General features: G+C 50.7%; 1 protein-coding gene across 4 annotated transcripts in view; it reads right to left on the reverse strand.

Annotated features, from left to right (window-relative positions):
- Window positions 1–12103: 12103 nt before the first annotated feature.
- The window catches only part of TMEM241 (transmembrane protein 241), a 140070-nt gene continuing 128581 nt past the window's right edge, over window positions 12104–23592 (reverse strand). For 3 of the 4 annotated variants that reach the window (XM_058277548.2, XM_058277545.2, XM_058277550.2), the window contains one exon: window positions 12104–14829. In XM_058277548.2, the coding sequence (XP_058133531.1) occupies window positions 14769–14829 (61 nt within the window). In that variant the 3' untranslated portion in view covers window positions 12104–14768. Of the gene's footprint in view, window positions 14830–19139; window positions 19295–23592 lie in introns of those variants that run through there. The other variant, XM_058277547.2, reaches the window with a different exon arrangement.

A 23592-nucleotide genomic window follows, 5' to 3' on the forward strand; every position in this document is an offset into this window, starting at 1 on the left:
TGTCCCCACAAAATTATTTTCCTGCAGGCTAAAGTGTTGGGGAACAGAAACCCCGCAGCGTGTGGAGCCCTGAGCCTCATGTGATAATCCCATGGCCTTGCTGGGCTGACACGCCTGAGTCCCAGGTGCGAGCCTTTCCCATAGGCTGCTACTGCTACAGTCCTACCACATCCAAGAGAAAGGCCCGTTTCCAAGGAAACCCTTACGGAGAGCCGGAATTGCACACCACCTCTGGATTCCTTGTATGGTGTTCCAAGCCTCACCCACCTGGCCTTGGTTCTAGCTGGGGGACCATTGTCTACGTCCTCCCCAAAAGCTCTCCCCAGACCCAAATGGAAAATCGGAGGCCGCACAGGGTCCAGGTAGGAAGTCCAAAGTTTTCAGGGTAAAACTGCAAGAGACCAAGGGGACCAGGCAGGTACAGAGAGAGAACAAACTCAATGTTGGCGAGGAGGAATCGGACTCCAAAGCCTCAGCCCCCTGTGCCCCACAGCTGCTGCGCCGAGCAGTGGGGAGCAGAGCACCCAGAACTCTCTCAGAGCAGAGCCCGGCAATCATGACTGATTGTGAGGGGGCGGCCGGGGTCCCAGCAGGGGCCATGCTCTACCCCCACCCCCCAAGTCCTCCACAGCTGAGCCCACTCAGTGCCTTCCAGGTCGGGCGGGTCCCAGGACCCACCACAGGGACCAGAGGCCCCTCCGGCCTCCATGCACATGCACAACTCAGTCACAGATAGAACAACACCCAGTAGTGCTCGCTGACTCAACAGATCCACACACACAGCTACACGCTGACGCATGTGGACACAGACACCCAGCTATACAGACACCCTGATACAAGGACACAAATGCACACACAGTCAACACTCACAGACCCACAGAGACATCCACACATGGCACACAGTCACACTCACAAACAGACCCACGTGCCACCAAGTCAAGGCCCCTCACCAGGGTCCTGCAGGTTCTACCACATGCCCCGTGAAAACCAGAACACGCTGTTCTGGATGCTTCCTGGCCCCCTGTCCTGGCCCTCATGCCAGCCCCTTGCGGGGCCTCACGGAGTCCTGAGCTGCTTTGCCTTCCCTCACCCCAGCCTACCTCCAAGGCCCAATCTTCTGCTTGTAGGAAGGAGCTGATTCTCTCTTCTCTCCCAGGGCACCCCTCATCTCCTGGGCTGTGCCATGCGCTCACTTTTCTTATCAGCTCGTGTCACGGCTGCCTCTGTCACAGGCTCCCGGGCTACTCCATCCCCTGCACTTCCAAGCTGCCAGTCCAGCTCCGCTCTGCATTTCATCCTTCCTGTCTCTGTGACTGGGACCTGTCTCTGCCCCTCAGCGTCACCTCTGGGGCCTCCTGCCCTAGGCCCCTTTCCCTCCCAAAGCTCCTTTTGGCCAGCCCCATCCCCAGCCCTCCGCCACAGCCTGCTGGCCCCGCTGCGGCTCCCTCCTGGTCACGCAGCCCGGTCTGCACCTCTTGGGATCCCGGCGCACACTCCCACTGAGCATAGATCGACCCTGCTGAGGTTTCCTAGGCTCCTCAGAGCAGATGCCATGACATGCATTGGCCTTGACGACGGGAAGTTTTCAGCTTACAAGCCTACAGGGGTTTTTTTGTTGTTTTTTTTTAAATTTACTTATTTCTCTCCCCTTCCCCCCTCCCCCACCCCAGTTGTCTGTTCTCTGTGTCTATTTGCTGCATCTTCTTTGTCCGCTTCTGTTGTTGTCAGCGGCACGGGAATCTGTGTCTCTTTTGGTTGCATCATCTTGCTGTGTCAGCTCTCCGTGTGTGCGGCACCATTCCTGGGCAGGCTGCACTTTCTTTCACGCTGGGCGGCTCTCCTTACAGGGCGCACTCCTTGCGCGTGGGGCTCCCCTACGCGGGGACACCCCTGCGTGGCAGGGCACTCCTTGCGCGCATCAGCACTGCGCATGGGCCAGCTCCACACGGGTCAAGGAGGCCCGGGGTTTGAACTGTGGACCTCCCATGTGGTAGACGGACGCCCTAACCACTGGGCTAAGTCCGCTGCCAAGCCTACAGTTTTGAGGCTGAGAAAAATGTCCAAATCAAGGCATCATGAAGGCTAGGCTTTCTTCCCAAAAACCTGTTGCCAGGGATCCTTAGCTCCTCTGCTACGTGGCAAGGCACGTGGTTTTCTGGATTTCAGCTCTTTGCTTCCCTGGCTTTCGCTCTCTTCTCTGTATTCATTCCCTGTATAAAGGACTGCAGTGAGAGGACTAAGACCTATCCTGAGTGAGATGAGTCACACCTTAGCTAAAGTAGCCTCATCAGAAGATCCTACTGCCCATGGGTCCCCACCCGCAGGAATGGATTAACCGTAAGAACGTGCTTTTCTGGGGTGCAGCCAGCCGTGGACCGTCACACCCTCTATGCACACGTAACACACATACTTTCGATTTCTCTGAAACCCCTCTGGCCACCCAGTTTGGGAAGTCCTTACAAATCCCAATCAGCTTTTGGGGAAGGGTATTTTCCAAAGCTGTCCCATCCTTTAAGCTATGAGGCCTCCTCTGGGGGAGACACACTTTGCTTTGTAGAAGTCCCAGAGCTTGCCCGCCACGGCCTCGCCAAGGCATCCAAAAAGGTATGCTAACTGCACCATCCTGAAAAACAGGGAGCAAGCTCTTTTTCCATAGCAAATAAAACCAGTCTCAGGAAGTCTCTACCCACAGCTTTAAATAAAGAGAGCGGAGAGCTGTACCCCAAGGCAAAGGTCATCCACTCTGCTGGAGGATCAAAGCAAGTGGGACAAGGGTGGTAGAGCAAGTGCCACTGCCCTGGTGGAGCTGCTTCTCAGATGCGGGACATCAAGACTTGGGGTAAAAATAAAGGATTGAGTTAAAGAAACTGTGGGAAACAATAGGCTGGGGCAGAGTGGGGTCAGGAGACCTGGAGGAGAGCCACCGAAGCGGGGCCCCTGAGTCCGGCATGCAGTGGCGCTGATGTTTCACTGTTTTTCAGCCTGCCATTAATAGCTTGGCCCACATGTGTTCACTTGAAGTTATTTGAAATGTAGAGCTTAATTGTGTCCCAGCTGGCACATACGGCTAAGGCAGCCCCAGTCCCAGCCCGTCCTGTCCTGCCTGAAAGCTTCTTCCCCTCCTGGCGGCTGCTTGATGACGGTGGGACTCACACAGAAAGCTGCAACTCCGGTTCCCCTGCCTCTCCCTCGCCAGGAGTGACAGCCAGAGAGACAGGGCTGACCCTCACGAATTCTAAGGAAACCATAAACTATGAAGCATCCGGGCTGCGGGGGCTGCTCCACCCAGTCAGGGCAGGGTGTTTTCCAAAAGGCTCTTCTGCCCTGCTTCTCTTCTCTTTTCGTCCCCTCTGTATCTGGAAGCAATTGTCACAAAACAGCCCCAAAGCCTAGTGGGGTTTTGTTTTATTTTGAGGTCTGGGGGCCGGGGCTTGAACCCAGGACCTCTACTCTGGCGAGCCAGTGCTCCACCACTGAGCCACACCAGCTCCCCAAACTTGGTTTTTTCATTTGTTTGTTGTTTTGTTTTTAGGAGGTACTGGGGATCGAGCCTGGGACCTCATATGTGGGAAGCAGGGGCTCAACTGCTTGAGCTACATTGGCTCCAATCATAGTGGTTTAAACTAACAACGATTTATTATTTCTCCTGCATTTCTGGGTCAGCTGGGCAGCTCTGCTGATCTGAGCCGAGCTCGGCTGCTCTCGACGAGGCTCACTTTTAGGAATCTGTAGTCAGCAGAGGGCTCGCTGGTCTAGGATGGCCTTGCTGGGATGACTCAGCTCTGCTCCACGTGGTCTCTCATCCTCCAGCCAGGTGAGCATGGGCTTGTTCTCAGGGTGGAAGCAGAAGTCCAAGAGAGCAAGCGGAAGTGTATGAGGCTTCTTATGTCCCGGGCTCAAAATTGGTAGCATCACTTCCATTGCATTCTATGGGCCAAGCAAGTCACAAAGGCTAGCCCAGATTCAAGCATTGAAGAAATAGGCTCCATTTTTTGAAGGGAAGAATTACAAAACGTATGCATACAAGGAAGAGTGACAGAGACAGATAAAGTAGATACAACCCCAGGTATTGGTTCTTCCAAGGGCTACAGAGACCCACAGGTTCTATGGTCACGGCAGATGGAGTTCAGTGCCATGTCAGTTGGCCCTACTTTGGAGTTTGTGTTTCTGTGGGATGGAGCTGGACTCAGATGTGATCTTTGTCCACAGGCCTTTCCTGTTACTTTTACCAGAACTGTAGTTGGTGCTGGGGTTTAGTGTATACCCAGGGGACCTGAATCTCTAGACCGACCATGTGATAGCCGGGCCCTGAGCCTCAACAGACTTGCAACTCCTACACTCTGGTTTATTGGACTTACCCCACTCAGCTAACATGGAGGTGAAGAAGGTCAACCTCCACACCAGGGAGTCAAGAGTGCCTACAACTGAAAGCAGGAGAATTGCATCCAGCATCCAGCATCCATGTGTGGAATCTAAGCCCCCTCTTGATGTAGATGTGGAGTGGACACAATCATTCTAAGGTCCACAGGATAGAGGAATAGAGTAGATTAGAGTGGACTTACTAATATTCCATTCATGAACTATTGTGATTAGTAATCGAAGAAAATGTGGCATTGGTGTGGAGAAAGTGGCCATGGTGACTGCTGGGGTTAGGGAGTGGGAGGAAGAGATGTGATGTGCGGGCATTTTCGGAGGTTGGAGTTGTCCTGGGTGGTGCTGCAGGGACAGTTACCGGACATTGTATGTCCTCCCATGGCCCACTGGGTGGACTGTGGGACAGTGTGGGCTATGATGTGGACCACTGACCATGAGCAGCGATGCTCAGAGATATATTCACCAAGTGCAATGAATGTCTCATGATGATGGAGGAGGTTGTTGTTATGGGGGGAGGAGTGGGGTGAGGGGGGTGGGGAGTATATGGGGACCTCTTATTTTTGTGAATGTAACATTTAAAAAATAAAGACAAAAAAAATAAAAAAATAAAAAACAAGGAAGAGTGAAAATTAGGGGTCATTTTTGCAATTGATTTCCTACTCTATTCATGGGAAGACCAGGACCCTCATGCAGAGGGCAAAGCCCCCACTCTCCCTCTATCCTGACCTACCTGCCAACATAAGGGCAGACGAGAAGGGGCCGGAATTGGAAACAGGCAACCTAAGGACTGCGTGCACTGACGGGGTTCTCAAGACTAAAAAGAAGGCAAAGGGAATAAGTTGGGAACCGAATGAACGCAGGAGGGCTATGTCAGAGACTTGGCCTTAGGCCAAAGCAAAAGTCTGGTTTTCAGAAGTAAGTGGAGGGTCACGTGAGGACTAGAAAAGAGATGTATTAGAAAACATAGCGGTAGTGGATGTGGCTCAAGCAATTAGGGGCCCGCCTCCCATGGGAGGTCCCAGGTTCAGTTTCTGGTGCCTCCTAAAGAAGACACGCAGACACCACAACAAGCAGATGCCGCAACGAGCAGACGCCGCAACCAGCATACACCACAACCAGCAGGGAGTGGAAGTGGCTCAAGCGGTTGGACCCTTGTCTCCCACATGGGAGGTCCCAGGTTTGGTTCCCAGTGCCTCTTAAAGAAGATGAGCAGACAGACGAGGGAATTGTCTCGGCAGGGAAAGGGAGGATAAAAATAAATATTTTTTGAAAGATTGGGAAAAAAAACAGTAATAATGCTAGCAATGTCCACCATTTCTTGGACTAGACATGGTGCTAAATGCTACGTAATCTTGTTAAGTCCTTGAAACACCCCTGGTATTACAACTCCCACTTTTGTCATTAGGGAAATTAAGACTCAGCGAGTCCAAGACCACAGAGCTAGTAAGTGTAGAGGATTTAAAATCAGTTCAGGGGAAGCAGACTTGGCCCAATGGATAGGGCGCCTGCCTACCACATGGGAGGTCTGCAGTTCAAACCCCAGGCTGACACAGCAAGATGACACAACAAAAAGAAACATAGATTGCTGGTCCCACTGATAAGGATGGAAGCGGTCACAGAAGAACACAGAGTGAATGGACACAGAGAACAGACAACTGGGGAGGAGGGGAGGGAAATTTTTTTTCTAATTCTTTAAAAAAATAAAATCAGTTCAGGGCAACAGTTTTTTTTTTAAAAGATTTATTTATTTATTTAATTCCCCCCCTCCCCCGGGGGTCTGTTCTCTGTGTCTGTTTGCTGCGTCTTGTTTCTTTGTCCACTTCTGTTGTAGTCAGCGGCACGGGAAGCGTGGGCGGCGCCATTCTTGGGCAGGCTGCTCTTTCTTTCGTGCTGGGCAGCTCTCCTTACGGGGTGCACTCCTTGTGCATGGGGCTCCCCTACACGGGGGACACCCCTGCATGGCAGGGCAATCCTTGTGCGCATCAGCACTGCACATGGGCCAGCTCCACACGGGTCAAGGAGGCCCGGGGTTTGAACCGTGGACCTCCCATATGGTAGACGGACGCCCTAACCGCTGGGCCAAGTCCGTTTTCCCAGGGCAACAGTTTTTGAGCATCTTTTATGTGCGCTGTACTAGGCATGGTAAGACAAAGGTAACTAGACATGGGCCCTGCCTTTCAGGAGCTTACAGTGGGGGGGGGGGGAGAACAAGCAGGTAAGCGGCCATTTCTACACTGGGTGGCAATCGTGTGTAGAAAGAGAACAGAGGAAGGCATGCAGTCAGGTCTGTCCCACTACAAAGTATCAGTGCATGCTTTCTCCACCACACCAAGCTGGTTTCCTAGTCTATTTCAGTTAGGGTGGCCTTCAACCGCCAGTAACAGAAACTAGAAATAACAGTGGCTTGAACAAAGGACAACTTTGTTGATACTTTCACTGTATACAAAAAGCCTGGATGTGGGCAGCTCATGACTGGTTTGGAGGCTCCACTATCTATCTCATCAGGGACTCAGGTTCTGTCTGTCTTTAGACCACAGCTTCCATCCTCCAGGTTGCCTCAAAGCCCAAGATGGATGCTAAAACTCCAGCCATCATGCCCTCAATCCAAGAAGCAGGAAGACGTTGGAAAGGACAAAAAAGGGCCTCTTCTACCTGTCTGACCCTCTTCTAAGGAACTGTCCAGAAGTGCCACCCATTGACTTCTACTTATACCTCGCTGGTCAGAACTTAGTCATCTAACCACATGGGGCTGCAAGGGAACCTGTTAACTGTACACACAGACGCTCAGATCAAATCAGAGTTCTGTTACTACGGAGGAAAAGGAGATGCATACTGGACAAGCCGTTCAGTGAGCAGTCGGTGCCCACAGCCTAGGAGACGGGCATCTGAGCCCCGTGCAGCTACCTGCAGGCAGTGGGGCTGGTCCCGAGCTTGAGCTCAGGGTCAGATTCCAGCTAGGCCTGGGCTGGGAATGGTGTGGAGGGCTGCGGAGGCGGAATCCAAACAGACCGCATCCCCCCACCCCTCCTCCAGGGCAGGGCTCTTTAATTTAATTTAATTTTAAAAAAAAAAAACATCATTCTTGGGGAGGTTGGTTCACGTATGATATATTTATTAAATAACACACAGTACAATGTGGACCTAGCAAGGGGTGCGTGGTTTTCACCTGACTGGCAAAGCGGTCCGTAGGACAAAAATGGTTAAGAACGCCTGCTCCAGGGGATCTGTTCCCCCCACCCAGGGCCTAGATCCCCAGTGGCCCACACCCGAGGCCAGGCTGTGCCTGGACCCTTGAAACCGGCAGCCTACACAGGACTCACCACTCCCTCCTTCTCAGCCACTTCCCCTCAGCATGTGCGCACACTGCAAACGCACACAATGGCCTTGTGTGCAGTTCTCCTGGCTCAAGGGAGACAGTGCTTTGCCCAGGGCAGGTGTTCCAGAAGGAGTCAGCAACGTGCAGATCCCCAGTGAGAAGGGGACAGCCGCCGGGAGCTGAAGGCTTAAAGCCGCACCACCTGCTTCTCCTCTCCCCTCCTGATTCCACCCGCAAACGGCAGACCCAGACCCCGAAATTCCCTAAGCACAGCGAACGCGGGACTGCCACGCACAACAGGCTTTACAAGGACTGGAAGGTCATAGAAGGGTATTGGCTGAAAAAGAAAACTCGCAGGGCTCTTGCGTAGCTCCCTCGCCTTCCGCCAGGTGCTGGAGTCCCTTATGCCCAGTGTTTCCAAGCCGCAGGTCCAGCACCAGCTGCTCCGGGCTGCTAGGAAGGCAGCTTTTGAAAGAATCCCCTGAACTCAAAAGGCTGCAGTGTAACCCAAAAGACCACATACCCTGTGATTCCATTCACATGAAATATCCAGAAAAGGCAAATCACAGTCACAGAAAGCCGACTAGCCATTGACTAGGTCGGCAGGTGGCGTGGGGCAGGGGGGTGGGGTGGGGTATTATGTGTTTGAGTGAATGACTGTGGGTCTGAGGCTTCCTGGGGTCGGGGGGGGGGGTGATGAAAATGTTCTAAAATTAATATAGTGGTGATGGTTGCACAATTCTGCAAATATACTAAAACTACTGGATCGTATATTTTACATGGGTGAATTTTAGGGCAGGTGAATTATGTCTCAATAACTGTTATTAAAAAGTAAAAAATCTCAGCCTGAGAGTCTTCTTGTAGACTCAGGGCCTCCCGGAGCGCAGGGAGTGTGTTTATTTGCTTTAGGGAAGCAATCACGGAGAAAGCGGCCAGCGCAGCTCTGCAAAGCACACAGCCGCTTCTGCCCCATGGACAAGTCCAGCCTCCCTCGCTGGGCAGGGGCTCTGCCCACAGCCTCGGTTTGAAGAGCCGGCCTCACTTCCAGCAAGGGTGGCAGTTTTAAGCTCGGCTGGAGAAAACGTAGACGTCTGTAACAAAGACTAGAGCCAGGAGGCATCCACCATGCATTCCATGAGTGAAGGACTGAAGAAATAAACGTCCGAATCGAAGATGGGTTGAAATTACTTGCCAGCGTAGTGAGGGAGCCAGGGACAAAGCCGGGGTTCCATCTCCCAGTTAGAGTGCTGCTCACCAAACAGCGCCCCTGAACTTGTGTTTGTCATGCAGAGCCGCTGGCCTGGGTGCGGGACTGAGGGTGAATTGCCAAGGGCTTCCATTACTCTCCAGGGGGCTCCAAGTGAAGACAAATGTAGGCTCCCTCTTTTCCAGGCCTCCAGGCCTTTTCACACAGAAAGCAGAAAATAAATGACTCAAATGTTCCTTAATTCTTGAAAGGAGGTTTCTCCCCCAGCTGCCAAAGAAGGGGAAGCTGGGGTGGGGTGGGGGCAGGGAGGGCACGATGCCTTCAGGCCACTCCCCTGTCGGGCCCGCAGGCTCAGATGCCACTGTTGGCTTTTCCAGGGCGAATGAATCGCTGCCGACCAGGCCCTGTAACTTCAGCTCACAGCACAGCAAAGGATCCTCATTTCACCGGGGAGCACAGCGCACTTGCCATGGCAGAAATGTCTCCAGCGCAGAGCGAGCCTCGTGGGAGCTCCAGGGCAGGTTCCGCCTCCCCGCCGGTGTGCTGCCCGGGGTCTCGGGCCGAGGGGGCCCTGCAGGCACCTGTCCCACCCAACAGGCAGCAGGGGCCACAGCCTTGGCAGCCGGGGCCTGCGCCAGGGCCACGGGGGCACGTCTCCTTCGGCGCGTTAGAGCTCGGCCTCGTGGGGATGTGCGGAGGTGAGCGGGCGAGGCCCCTGACTGACCCAGCACCCGGGGAGGCGGTCGGGGTGCACTGGTTGTGCTAACGGCCTTCGAAGCTTGGCTGGACAGCACGTGAGCCTGGGGCAGCGCCCGTCTTGTCAGGCCTGGGAGGCCCCGTCTGTACGTCGGGCTACGAAGAGATGGCGCAACGTGCAGGAGCCTCTACGCGTCCTGGCACGCGGCGGCGGCGCCCACACTTGTTACTCCCCAGGCTACCTGCCAGGCACCCCGGGCTGGCCCCACCCGCCACCCCAGCCCCACCCGCCAAGGCGCCCTCTGACGGGCTTTAGGTCGCACCCCCGAGCGTGGCCCCGGCGTACCACCCCACAGCTCGGCGCTCTCGGCTCCCCCTGCAGCGGGCCTGCGCAGATCCCAGCCTCCTGCGCAGATCCCAGCCTCGTGGGGCAGGCAGAAGCCTGCAGTGAGGAGTCCTCCCTCCCCCTCTAACGGGCTAAGGACCTTAGCGAGGCAGGAGAGAAGAGGAACCCAAGGAGGAAGGGGCAGAAAACCTAATAAGCCTGGTAAGAGACACTGAGGCGAAAGCCTGCTGGCTGGCATTAACCTGCCAAGTCACACAGGCCAGTTAAGAAGGGGCAGCTGGGAAGCGGACGTGGCTCAAGCGACTGGGCTCCTGTCTACCATATGGGAGGTCCAGGGTTCAATTCCTGGGGCCTCCTGGGGAAGGCGAGCTGGCCCACGTGGAGTGCTGGCCCGCGCAGAGAGCCGGTGCAGCAAGATGATGCAATAAAAAGAGACACGAGGAGCGACAATAAGAGACGCAGCAGACCAGGGAGCTGGTCCCAGGGTCCGTTCCCAGAGCCGCGTCAAGAGAAGACAAGCAGACACAGAAGAACACACAGCGAATGGACACAGAAAGCAGACTGTGAGCACAAAAACAATGGGATGGGGAGGGGGGAGGAAAATAAAATCTTAAAAAAAAAAAAGGCAGCTTATAAGCACCCACACCCAAAAAGCTGCATTATCAGAAGGCAGCCAGCAAAGAGGGAAGGGGTGGGAGTGGCGTCACCACCACCCACCCACCTAGCTTTCAGGTTACCCCACGCCTCATGACAGTGACATCTCACCTCATGGACTGTGACCAGAGGCCACTCACTGCTGGCCGATGCGCCCTGCAGAGCTCGTGGACAGCAGCCAGAAGCCAGCGGGAGAGCAATCCCCAACCCCCTAAGCAAAGCAGATCACCCGATAGAGTTCCCCTGCTTTGTCTCAGACACGCCAATCAGCGCGGCACCCCCATTAAACAGGGCAGAACTTTGCATTTTCTCCCTTGAAAATGCCTATCCCCGTGACTCGGGGATGTACTTCTCTTCTCTTGCTCTACCCCCCAATAAATCCCCTGCTTGTTTAATTAATTTGTGGCTCGTCCTTGAACTCCCTCTCATGATGGCCAAGAACCTGGACAGTGTTTGGGGAAGCCCCGTGGCTGCTCCGTGTGTGTCTCCCGTGGAAAGTGAGCTCACGATGGCGTGGAGTCACAGGACAGCTCAGCGGTGCGGCTCAAGGCAGCTTCAGCCGTGGGCTCGAGGCTCCTCCTTCAGCCTTGCAGCACCTCAGCCGTCTGAACATGCCAGTCGCTGAGAAACCGAGCCTGGTGTGTTCCGGAAGCAGAGTTCCTTTTCAGGTGAGAGCAGGGGAGAGCACATTCCCAAAGTGCTCCTGGTGGCCGCCCCCCCCCCCATGGGGGCAGACCTCAGGCACAACCTGAGGGGAAGAGGCTGGTGGCCAGGCGGGGAAGGCGCTGGACTCAGGCCACAGAGCCTGCCCTTTGGCGCAGGAAAGGCGTGTGGCCCCCAGGGAAAGCATCACAAACCTCAGGGGTGTTAGGATTCCAGTACTTTGCACATCTTGGAGAATTCTGATAATCTTCTGTAAAATGTGGGGGGAAGGATTCATTTCTCCTTCTCCAGAATTCTCTCCAGTAAACATTAAAAGAATGGGCCTTGAGGTCAGAAAGACCTGGGTTCAAGTACTAACCCGCTCTAGAGAAGTTGCTGAATCTCATTGTTAAAAGGGAGAGAATGGGGGAACGGGTGTAGCTCAAGAGGTTGAGTGCCTGCTTCCCATGTACAAGGTCCTGGGTTCGATCCCCAGTACTTCCTCAAACAAGACAAATGAAAAAACCAACTCTCATTGTGGAGCGGATGTGGCTCAGTGGTTAAGCGTCTGCTTCCCCTTAAAAAAAAAAAAAGGAGAGAATGAAAGGGGAAAGAATGTCACCTGCCCTACCACTGGGAAGAGTAAACCACATGAAGCATAGAAACTACCTAGCACAGTGCTTGGCATATACTCAGCACTCTGTAAAAACTACATCTTAGAGATTGTCATTAGGTTGTTAACCCCAGGAGCTGCCACCAGATGAATCACTTTAGATCAGCACTGACCAACAGAAACAGAATGCAAGCCATGTATGCAATTTTAACTTTTCTAGCAGCCACATTTTAAAAAGATAAAAAGGGGAGAAACTAATTTTGAAAATATATTTTATTTAATCCAATATATTCAATATATTATTTCAACACACAATCAATATAAAAATTATGAATATTTTACATTCTTTTGTTAATACTAAGTCTTTGAAACTGGTGTGTATTTACACTTATGGCACATCTTAATTTGGACCAACCACATTTCAAGGGACCCAGAGCCACATGTTTTTGGTGGCCTGGGTACTGGAAAGCTCAGGCCAAGAAGGAGGGGTTGGGTGGACCCTTCCCTATCTAGAGCTAAGTGGCCCGGATGCAAGAGGAGGAAGTCGGCCTGTACCTAAGATGTAAGCACTCCCTGCCAGGAATCACAGCCTTTCTGCCACATTCCCCTGCCAGGGCCGGAGAGATGAAAAAGAAAGGCAAATTTCCAAAAAAATGGTTTGTTTTTATGTCCATGGCAGGAGAGTAATAACAATACAGTGCACAATCATACAGAACCTTCCCTCTCTGGACAAAATGCATATGCTTTATTTGTATGAATGATGATGATGATGACAATGAAACCTGGTATTGATTTGGGGCCAGTAAGGGGCAAAGTTAATCAGAATCAGAAAAGGCTGCGACTGATCCACTGGAGTTAAGAGGGCCTGCTGGGGTAGACTGGAGACCCCCTGCATGGGCTGGGGCTTAGCAGCTGCAGAAGCTGAGGAGGAGGGACTGCCCTGGTTCAGTCCAGCCCCTCACTTTACAGACCTGAGGGCTCCCCCTGAATTCAGAGCTGAGCATGAGATCTTGGGCATAAAAGATGGTGGCTAAAGCTTGGTTAAAGCTGGAAGGCAAAAGCCCAAGAACAGATGGGTATATTGAAGAGACACCTTATGGGCTACTGCTTGCTGGTGTAAGAAAATACCTGAGATTTTGCGAAACAGTGTGACCCTAGAATGCAATTAACACAAAAACCAAAAGCCTTTGCTAGAAATCCTTTAAAAGGGGGGCAGTGAGTAGGTCTAAAACTCTTCAGCAAAAGTTTTTGAGGTCATTCCCGCTGGGAACGGGCGCATGGGCCTGCTGGCTGCTCAGGTTTCTGCCCAGGCTTAGGACGCGCCGCTTGAACAGCATGTGGGAAGACAGGCGTTACAGCATATGGACAGATGCCACTTTCTGCAAGTGGAAAAGAACTGGCCTTGGTTGTACAGGCAGAGTTTTGTGAGAGCAAAAGAATAAAGAAAATGCTAAACCCAGATTACTTAGTTTATCCTCAGTCTATAGAAAGTTCGACATCCCAGATAAAAGAGCAAAAGCAAGTTGAAATTACATATGTGTAAAGGTCACTCTGAACATATTTACCTTAAATGTCAAGCAGAGACCAGGGAAACACAGGGAAGTGAATTTAAGATACTTAAGATGCAAATATGCTCAGCCATTCCCATATGTCCTTCATTTTCAACAGATGGGAGAAAGCAGGCCGAAAAATGGTCACTGACCAATGACCTTACAAGTGGACCTTATCCTTCACAGGGCCAAGAACTGGCAAGGCTCATTTCCGGATGCTGAAGGGGAGTCTCCATCAACGACACAGGGGGCAACGCTGCCGGGCCTGGCTTCCTGATGGAGACTCACTGAACTACATTTCCTTCTTCATCTCAAAATGACCAAAACTCTCCATCACCTGGCAGAGTAATAAGGTATTTGTAAAACCTGTTAAGAACAGAAATACTTGGAGCTAGTCATTATTTTCTTAAACCTTCTTTGTGGGTTCAAGATCAAATTATCATTTCATGTAAATCCATTCAAGACTCTATAGAGGTAAGATATAGGGTTTTAATCCAATTTTTAATCTGGTCTGGAAAATATACTTCAGTGTCCAATGATTTGAAACCTCCTCTGAGATATCAGAGAATTAAATGGATTGAAAGTTTTATGGAAGCGTTTCCTTTGTTTTTTTACCTGCCAAGGGAAGACATCCATCTATCCTTATAAATCCTATTCTCTGGTAATTGCCAACCTAACTGGTGGGCAAAAAATAGCAAATAGAATTAAGGCCAACACACACCCTGACAAGATTACAAGAACCAAGAGAAATTTAGAAGCAGAAAATAAAAAGCAATGTCAACCACAAGAAAGACTTCAGAACCCACTCCCAAGTAGTAAAGTGACTTTCCTGGTCTCTGACTTAGCCCAGAATTACCACCAGACCCCCTTATCTCTACCCCTTTACCCCCATCTCTATATAAAAAATACAGAACAAGAAATCAAACATACCACCTTGGACCCACTACCCTGTACTGAGAGCACTGTTTGCTAAAGAATAGCCAGTATATGAAGAGCCAGCACTTCAACCAAGATGAGCTGAGCCATCCCTGTGAAATCCTGCATCTCCTGTTCCTGCAGAGCCGGGACAGCACAGCCAGGCAGGACTTCTCCAAGTGGGGAGACAACACAGTCCCCTCCTCTGCGGAAGCCCAGAAACCTCCAGCAACCGTTGTCCTTGAAGCAATGAGAAGCAGATGGAGCCTTCGCATCATCTACAACCACATTCAGCTTGGTCAGAGGAAGAGCAGGTCATTGGCTCTGGCTACTGGGAACCCTGGCTTGTTCTTACTGCCCTTGCTTTCTTCTTTCTAGCACATTCGACAGAAAGGGACGAAGCAAGGGTGCGGCGTTCTCCAACTGGCATCTGTGAGGCTTACTTTCTTGCTTCTTTATGAGCCTTTCTTCTCTGAGAGAATCAGTAAGGCCTCTCCAAGTCCACCAAGCAGGAGGCTGAAAAAAGCAATAGCAAGAGGTCAGTTTTGCACTCCCTCGAGCCAGGACGCTGCGGCTCCTCGGCTGCCAGTCCCCACACACAACCTGTCAAGGAACGCGTGGCCCCCTCCCCGCCAATCTGCAGCTGTGACTCTCATGAGGCCCAGGAACTGCCCAAACTCTCCAGCGTAAACCTCAGGTATAAAGCAAGCCCAGCCCCCAGCTGAACAGTTCTAGTCGTGGGATTCAAGCGAGTGCCTCTGGCATCTTACCTGGGGAAGGCATTGTGGCTGGCCTGCGGGTGGACGGAGTCAGGGCTCCTCTCTCAAGGAGAAAGACTGGCCTAAAAATGCTTCTCATACCTCGCTTAGGAGCTTAAGTCCCGCTTTCTGGAGCAAGAGAGAACAAATCTACTCCCTCATCATCCACCTGCCAACCACAGAGAGTGGGAAACCTCCCTGAGCCACCGCAGTCTCCTCACCAGTGACTAAAGGGCTCTGTGTGAGGGCAGAGAGAGGCGCTCGTCTTCAACTGGAATGAAAACAAGGGGGCTGCGCTTATCTTTAAGCTCCAAACTGGAAGGGACTTTCCTCTTTCCTAGAGAAATGTATATATTTTTAAAAATATTTATTATTTATTTCTCCCCCCTTCCCCCCCCCACCCCAGTTGTCTGTTCTCTGTGTCTATTTGCTGCGCCATCTTCTTTGTCCGCTTCTGTTGTTGTCAGTGGCACGGGAGTCTGTGTATCTTTTTGTTGCATCATCTTGTTGTGTCAGCTCTCCATGTGCGTGGTGCCATTCCTGGGCAGGCTGCACTCTCTTTTGCGCTGGGCAGCTCTCCTTATGGGGCGCACTCCTTGCACATGGGGCTCCCCTATGCGGGGGACACCCCTGTGTGGCAGGGCACTCCTTGCACAGATCAGCACTGCGCATGGCCAGCTCCACACGGGTCAAGGAGGCCCGGGGTTTGAACCGCGGACCTCCCATGTGGTAGACGGACGCCCTAACCACTGGGCCAAGTCCGCTTCCCATGTGTATTATGTATATTATTATACATAGTGAGAATAATGTGAATAAGTCAACAAGTAGCATTGAACTCACCTTTTGACTCATCATAATATATCTGAAATAAGTGCCTCTGTTATGAACGAAATAAATTTCTGAGGCTTTTTCTCGATCTAGAATCATCATTTAATAAGGTGGTTTCTGGGAGAAATTATGTTCCAAGTTCCAAAAGGCCAACAATGGAAACAAGACCCACTTGTGAAGTTGGGGGTCTGCTTGTCCCTTGCCTCCTTCAGGTCCCCAGAGGCTAGAGGGTTCTTCTCCCTCTCCCTCCGGATGGAGAGGTGGTGGGGAAGGGGAAGCCACTCTGTTGGCCCACAGGCTTTTCAGTTCAGCAGATCTGCCGTGCTCTCACATCCTTAAAGAACGCGGTCCTGGGCAAGGGTCACCGTGACCTGATCCACGGGCTGCACGGAGACCCGGGCTGGGGAGGGTTTCACTTCTGCAAGTGTAACTGCGGAATCAGTCGTTTTATACCGATTCCAATCCTCCTTAATCACAAGAACAAAGCAGTGGCTGGCCCTTTACCGTTTTTACTCCCACAAGCCTTAGACCAAAGCTGAAGCATGATAACCTTGCACTTGATTTCTCTGGCTTGGCTATTTTACGGAATACCAAAGCAGCTTAGTGGACTCTAAAATGAAAACAAGCCCGCGGTGGGTTTACTGTTTAGGGCCCCGGGGGGGGGGGGGGGCGCAGAGCTTTGATGTTGTGTTCTCAGCAGCGGGAGGAGGCTGACAAGGGCTGCAGGAATCTTAATAGCATTACAACTTTTTAAGTCGGAGCTTGACTGAACTGTTTGCAAATCGCCTAATCCAGTCGTTCCTGAAGTGAACAAACTTCATGTTACTAAGGCATAAACATCAGATTGCAGGGTGCATCCAGCCAAAAATATTCATCACCAGCTTCTCTTCTGGAGGTTTATTTTCCATGCCTCTCCAAACCCTTCTCTTTCTCCTGTCCGGTACCAAAGGCCCCATCTTGATTTTACATTTATTAGCATGGTTATCCGATTAATTCCTCTTTAACCCACTCGAGCAGACAGAGGAGGGGGATGCCTTCCCCTCCCTCGCTGCAGGCCCAGCCACGAATGCAGAGCTCAATAAATGTTTTTTTCAGTGAATGCCTGAATCGTCATACTTGCTCCCTTTTCTCCCTTGTGTTCCTGTTTTTGGTTTTTTTCTCTTTTCCTCACCAAAACTTATCTGTCCAATGGACCGGCAGTCCATAATCCGATGAATTAATCTGCACTGAGAGGTATAGCCCAAAGGTGATTATTCAGAAGGCTTTCTTTAGGAATGAACCCAGGACCTCTTATGTGGGAAGCTGGTGCTCAACCGCTGAACCTCATCAGCTTCCCTGAGTTGGTTTTTTTGGTTTGTTTTGCTGGTTTCGATTGTTTTGTTTTTCAGGAGGCACTGGGAACCAAATCCAGGACCTCCCGTGTGGGAGGTGGGGGCTCACCCGCCCAGTCACATCTGCTCCCTAGGTAGCGTTTTAAAGAGGGGATTTCAAATTTTAAATTCATAGGGAAGTCCCTCCTAAAAAATTCAAAGAGAAAACTGATATGGGAATTTCAGATGCTGTGATTCCAGAGGCATTTTGGGGTGCAGTAGGAGACGTCAACCCTAGTTCTTCCTACACGTAGATCTGGACAGTTCCGTGAAGTTTCCTAAAATTAAAGGATAAGATATCCTTACTCAAAGATGGGGTAAGGTCCTCTCCTAATGACCCTTGGTGTTCATCAGGTTTGTGCTAGGGCCAAGGGAGTCAAAGTGACCCTCACGCTGGAAATCTGTGACCAATTGGCAGGTTCAACAGAAGATGAACAAACGGGAGAAGACGATGACAGACTCCTAAAAACAAAGGGGTCGCTTTTTGGCTATTCCTAACTTTGCTTGACTCTACCCTACTCCAAAGAGAAGGGTGACTCTCCTGGTCTAAACAAGTGGATTCAAAGAAGAGGTATCCATGGCTAATTCTACCTGAGAGTTCACTGCTCACAGTTCAGAATGTTTTTCTTTTATATGGGTTGGATACCTTTAGCTGAAACTTGGGAATACAGAGAATTAATCTCAATAAATACCATAAAATTGTTAATTAAAAAATGAATAATTAAATTTGAATCTGGATATTTAAGTTTTTGGGTTTAAAATATTTTGTCATTGAAAATATTATAATTAAAACAAGAACCACCACCACCACAGTATAATTAGCTGGACAAGAGCAGCTGCTTTTAATTATGGGCATTAAAAGCGGACCAACATTGAGTGCCTAGGTTTCTATTTTTTCTTGGGTACAGTATACAGAAGTCTGCCCATTTATTATTTATTCAGCAGGCACTTGGTGCTAAGCCTAGAGATGGGAGACGAGTGGAATGTGTTCCTTCTCGGGAGGGGCTCCTGGCCTCAGGGGTGAGATGGCGTGGGCACACCTCCTGCTCATTCTGCCTCCTAAGGGTTCACAGAAGCCACACCCAGAGCTCTGGGAGCTCAGAAGGGGCGGGAGGGGTCAGTGGGGACCTGACCCTTGAGTTGCTCCCAATCTCTAATGAAAGAGATAAGCATGCTCCTTTAGATCCTGCTGAAATTGCAAATGTCCACTAACCACAACAAACCTTTAGATCAGTGATTCCCAACTGGGGGTGATTTTGGCCCCCAGGGGATATCTGGCAATGTCTGGAGACTTTTTTAAAGATTTATTTTTTTATTTATTTCTCTTCCCTTCCCACGCCCCCACCCCCAGTTGTCTGTGCTCTGTGTCCATTCACTGTGCATTCCTCTGTGACCGCCTCCATCCCTATCAGTGGCACCCGGAATCCATGTTTCTTTTTGTTGCATCATCTTGCTGAGTCAGCTCTCCGTGTGCACCACGCCATTCCTGGGCAGGCTGCACTTTCTTTCGCGCTGGGTGGCTCTCCTTACGGGGCTCACTCCTTGCGCATGGGGCTCCCCGATGTGGGGGACACCCCTGCGTGGCACGGCCCTCTTTGCGCGTGTCAGCACTGCGCATGGGCCAGCTGCACACAGGTCAAGGAGGCCCAGGGTTTGAACCGCGGACCTCCCATGTGGTAGACGGACGCCCTAACCACTGGGCCAAGTCCACGTCCCTGGAGACAGTTTTGTCGCGACAGCTGGAGGCAGTGCTACTGGTGACTGGCAGGATGAGGCCAGGCTTGCTGCTCAACACCCTACGAGGCACAGGATCACCCCGGACACAGTATCTGTCCCCAGATGTCAACAGACTGAGTCTGAGAAACGATCGTTGGATGTCCCGTTTTGTGCAGCTAAGCTGTTGCCCACCCAAGAGGGTGAACAGCGAGGTGGGCGTCAGTGCCCTCAGCTGCTACTGGTGGCCTCGCTGGCACATGGGCCGTGTCCCACTTCGCTCTGTGGCTTCAGAGCCCAGCACTGCACTGGCTGCAGAATGAATGAAAGTACAAATGCGTAAGAGGATATAAGCTGGAACAGGGCCAGCCCAAGGGTGCTGGTGACCGGCTGGCCTGGAGAGCACGTGCCCATCCTGGCGACCGCCACCATGTGGAAAGGCTGGCCCAACATTAGCAGCCGTTCTTTGTTTTCAAAAGAATCTGGCAATCTGGACTTTTATCAAGAAATCACCAGATTTCTCAATGTTGACACTAATTTAAAATTTGAAAAGCAAAAAAAAAAAAAGAGAGAGAGGAAAAAGAAGAAAAGAAATACTACACTGGACAGTGTATTATCTAGGTCTAAATAAAACAGGCCTGCCAGCTGCCTCCACCCCCACCCCACCCCACGTGGGACCTGGGACCCGACCACAGGGCCGGCAGTCCCCTGCCCAGGCAGCCTGCTGCGCGCCACGGCCCTGCTCGAGCTCTTCCAGCGTGTGTACCGGGCAGAGCTGCTCTGTGCAAAAGACGGAAAATCAGAAACACAGGCTGACACTCCTCTTCTGGCGGTTCACTTTGCGGTTGGAAAGTTCTCTGAGACGGAAAACACACCATCCTTAAACTCAAGAGTTCTCAAAAACCAGGAAATTCCACAGTCAAGGTTCCTTTTGCAATCATCACACACGCTGTTTCCTTGATTTGGGTATGCGAGCCCCACAGCTTTTCTTTCCATTCTGTTTAGAGCATACCATAAAGCTGACAGGATGTGAAACAGACTGGAGATATGGCTTTCTACGGATGGCTATTTTTTTCACATGCATTGCCGTTTTCCTTGCCATGGGAGAGCTGTTCCTCTCTTATTCCCCATACTCAGCTTGCTACCTGCCTTTTTGGTTGTTGGTGTCGTTCAGTTTGAAATTCTATACAAAATATGGCCACGGGAAGGCTTATTTGTAAGAAAGAAAAATAACTGTCAGGAATTCACGCTATCACCATGAAGGTTAAGGATGTAGAAACCGGGGGCAGGGGAAGACTCTTAAAACGTCCCATGAGAAACAGTTTCCTTCTCTTGGCAGTGGGGTTGCCCGATGTCCACCTGCCCACCATCTGTGTCATCCCTTCCCAGGACAGGTGCAGCGAAAGAGGGATGGAGCATAGGATCCGGCCCTGCCCCCCAGCCCCAGCTCCAGTTCCGAAGCCTTACCTGTCACCACGGGTGCCTCCAGCCCTCAGTCCTACCCTGCCTTCGGGGGCCTCGAGAGGCCAAGCCCCTCCCAGCCCCCGACCCGGCTAAGCTTCTCCCCTTCCGCGGTAAGCTTTCATGCCAGGTCCAAGGACCTCGGCTGGATCATCCCTGTCCTCTCTCCCTCTTTGTCTTTACATTCACTGGGCATTTAAACGGGTACTATCCTGTCCCATAAATTATCTCTTTGACGTCTCCTTACCCTGAAAATTCCCTGAAGATGGGATATCTTATACCTCTTAATGGTTCCACCATCTTCACTGAAAAATCTTTAGCTGATAGAATGATTGCTTCTAGAATTAAAAAGCTAAGAATGAGATCTTTTTCCTAAAAATTGTTCCACTGGACATTCTTAGTTCACCCATGTCAGCCCCTGAGCAAGAGGGAGAAGTGTCTTGCCCTGGGAAACCCTCCCTCTGTGTTGCTGAATCACCTAGAACTCTTTATGAGGGATTCCACCCGTGGGAAGAGCATTCCAGCCAGTTTCCCTTCCAGCTCCTGGGACCAGCTTCTACCTGTCCACTCCTCCCACTGCTGGTAAATCCTCAGCATTTCCCAGATCCATTCTAGGGAGGTAGTTTGGCAGGTTATGGGGATTTAGACAAAGACCTGGGGTGCAATCTTGCCCCATCATTTAGTATCTAAAAAATCTTGGAAAAGTCCCTTAAACATTTCTGAAACTCAGCCTCCTCATCTTTATTTTTTTAAAGATTTATTTTATTTCTCTCCCCATCCTCCCTGTTGTCTGCTCTCTCTGTCCATTCGCTGTATGTTCTTCTGCGTCCCCTTGCATTACCAGGTGGCACGGGGAAACTGCGCCTCTTTTTTGTTGCGTCATTTTGCTGTGTCAGCTCTCTGTATGTGCAATCCCACTCCTGGGCGGGCTTGCACTTTTCTCATGCAGGGCAGCTCTCCTTGTGGGGCACACTCCTTGCACGTGGGGCACCCCTATGCAGGGGTGCCTCTGCATGACATGGCACTCCTTGTGCACGGCAGCACCGCACATGGGCCAGCTCACCACACGGGTCAGGAGGCCCTGGGTATCGAGCCCTGGACCCTCCATATGGTAGGCAGACGCTCTATCAGTTGAGCCACATCCGCTTCCTCCTTTCTTATCTTTAAAACAGGGATAACTTGGAAGGTTGTTGTGAAAGGTAAAGGAGATAGTATCGGGTTAAAAAATGTCTGAAACACACTAGTTGCTCAATAAGCGGTTCATTAATATTATTAAAACAAAGATGAGAGCAGGAGGAGGAAGTGGAAGAGCATGTAGAAGATTTGCTACTTTTTCTTTTCCTTCCATTTTTCTTCTTGGGGCAGAAGTTGTCACACTGGGAGTTCCTGAGGGAGATTGGGGATGGCTTTTTCTGAATGCCATAAGCAAAAAGATTCGTTTCTGTCCCTCTGGGATGGTGGAGATATGGACTTGTCCTCAGGCAGGAAATGAGCAAGGACAGACACCTTTTGACTTTTATTCAAGAGTGGCTCCTGGCGTATACTAGACATAAGACATCTGCTTATGGAACGAACCCCTTCCAGCTCAAGGAGGCACAAGGCACTAATTCATTTCTTGGACTTTCCCATCCTGGCATTCCCCAGGGCGAGCGACCCTCTCCCCAGCTACCTGGTAGGAATCTCCTACTGAAGTTTAAAAACACCACCCCTGCTTCTGTCCCTACAACAGCCCTGGGGATTATCCCCAAGAGGGAGCCTTGGGAGACGGCCTTGGGCACACTCAGGCAGCAGGCGCCCACCACTCACTCACCAACCAGCACTGTGGTCCCTGGGCCAAACAGACCATAATTCTGCAGGTCCAACTTGCAAACACTTGCCAAAAAAAAGGGGCTGGCTTCTAGGATTACTTTGGCCCCAGGCATGGGAAAAAAGTACTTATTTCCTAGAACCATGCAAAGCTTGGTTACTTGAGCAAAGCGGAGCAAAGCTATACTTTTTCCTTCCTGAAAAACCTGGTAAAGAAATGTAAAACCCTATTCTAAAATTTGTCTGCACTTCAGTTTTGGACTGCTCTTCTGTGAAAAAAAAAAACAAAAACTGCCAAACAATATATGAAAACATTCTCTTAAAATGACTCTGGGCTGGTTTTTCTTTTTAAAACAACGTTAAGGGAAAAACAGTAGATAGCAACAACAAATATGAACTATTCTACACAATATGATGCATGAATGGTATGGGGCAGGCAGGCAGCCCGCGGGCAGTCCAGCATGGCCTCGTGGCCTCGGAGAGGAAGCTGGCATCACCAGGCTCAGCCAGGACCAACCCACTCCCACGGGATGGAAACGTCATCTTTCTTGGCAAGCACCACTTCATGTGGTTTCATTCTGGAGACAGTGTCCTTGGCTAGGGCCCCCTGGTCTTATCCCTCCTCAGTGACAAGAGTGCCCCTCACTTGGAATAAACCTGCCTGAGCAAACAGTGAATTGTTCTCCCACTGCGCTTCCTTCTGGCAAGAGATGAGGGAGGTAGAGACCTTTACATTTTTATGTTTTTTTAGTTTATTTATGGTGTACTTTTTATTGTTGTCGTCTTCATAGACTTTATTTTTTTAAAAACAATTTTAGTTTTAAAGAACAATTGTGCAGAAGGTATAAAGAGTGCCCAAATACAACCCCTCTCCACATCCCCAACAGTTTCTCCTACTGAGACCTTTACTTTGTTTCTTGTTTTTAAGAAGGTACTGGGCATTGAGCCCAGGCGTCATACATGGGAAGCAGGCGCTCAACCACTGAGCTACACCCTCTTCCCCAATGAGAGTTATTGTTTTTTTTATTTGTTTAACTGTTTTGTTTTTAGGAGGTACCAGGGATTGAACCTTGGACTTCATAATAGAAAGCAGGTGCTCAACCATTTAAGCCAAACCCAATCCCCGAGACATTTACATTTTTTTTTTTTTTAATTGAAGAAAACAGTTTCAGTTCCCATTACAAACTAAGGAGAATGTAGGGTTCGAATGGAAGAAAAGGGACAGGTTTAAATATAGAACCAAATAGGTAAACAATATGGAAAGTGAAATCAATGTACACATTGTAATCAAACACCTGTCCAAGGTGCCATGTTTTAAGTTTCTCTGAGTCTACCAGGTCAAA

This window comes from Dasypus novemcinctus, chromosome 16 (genome assembly GCF_030445035.2).
Source record: "Dasypus novemcinctus isolate mDasNov1 chromosome 16, mDasNov1.1.hap2, whole genome shotgun sequence".
Lineage (NCBI taxonomy): Eukaryota > Metazoa > Chordata > Mammalia > Cingulata > Dasypodidae > Dasypus > Dasypus novemcinctus.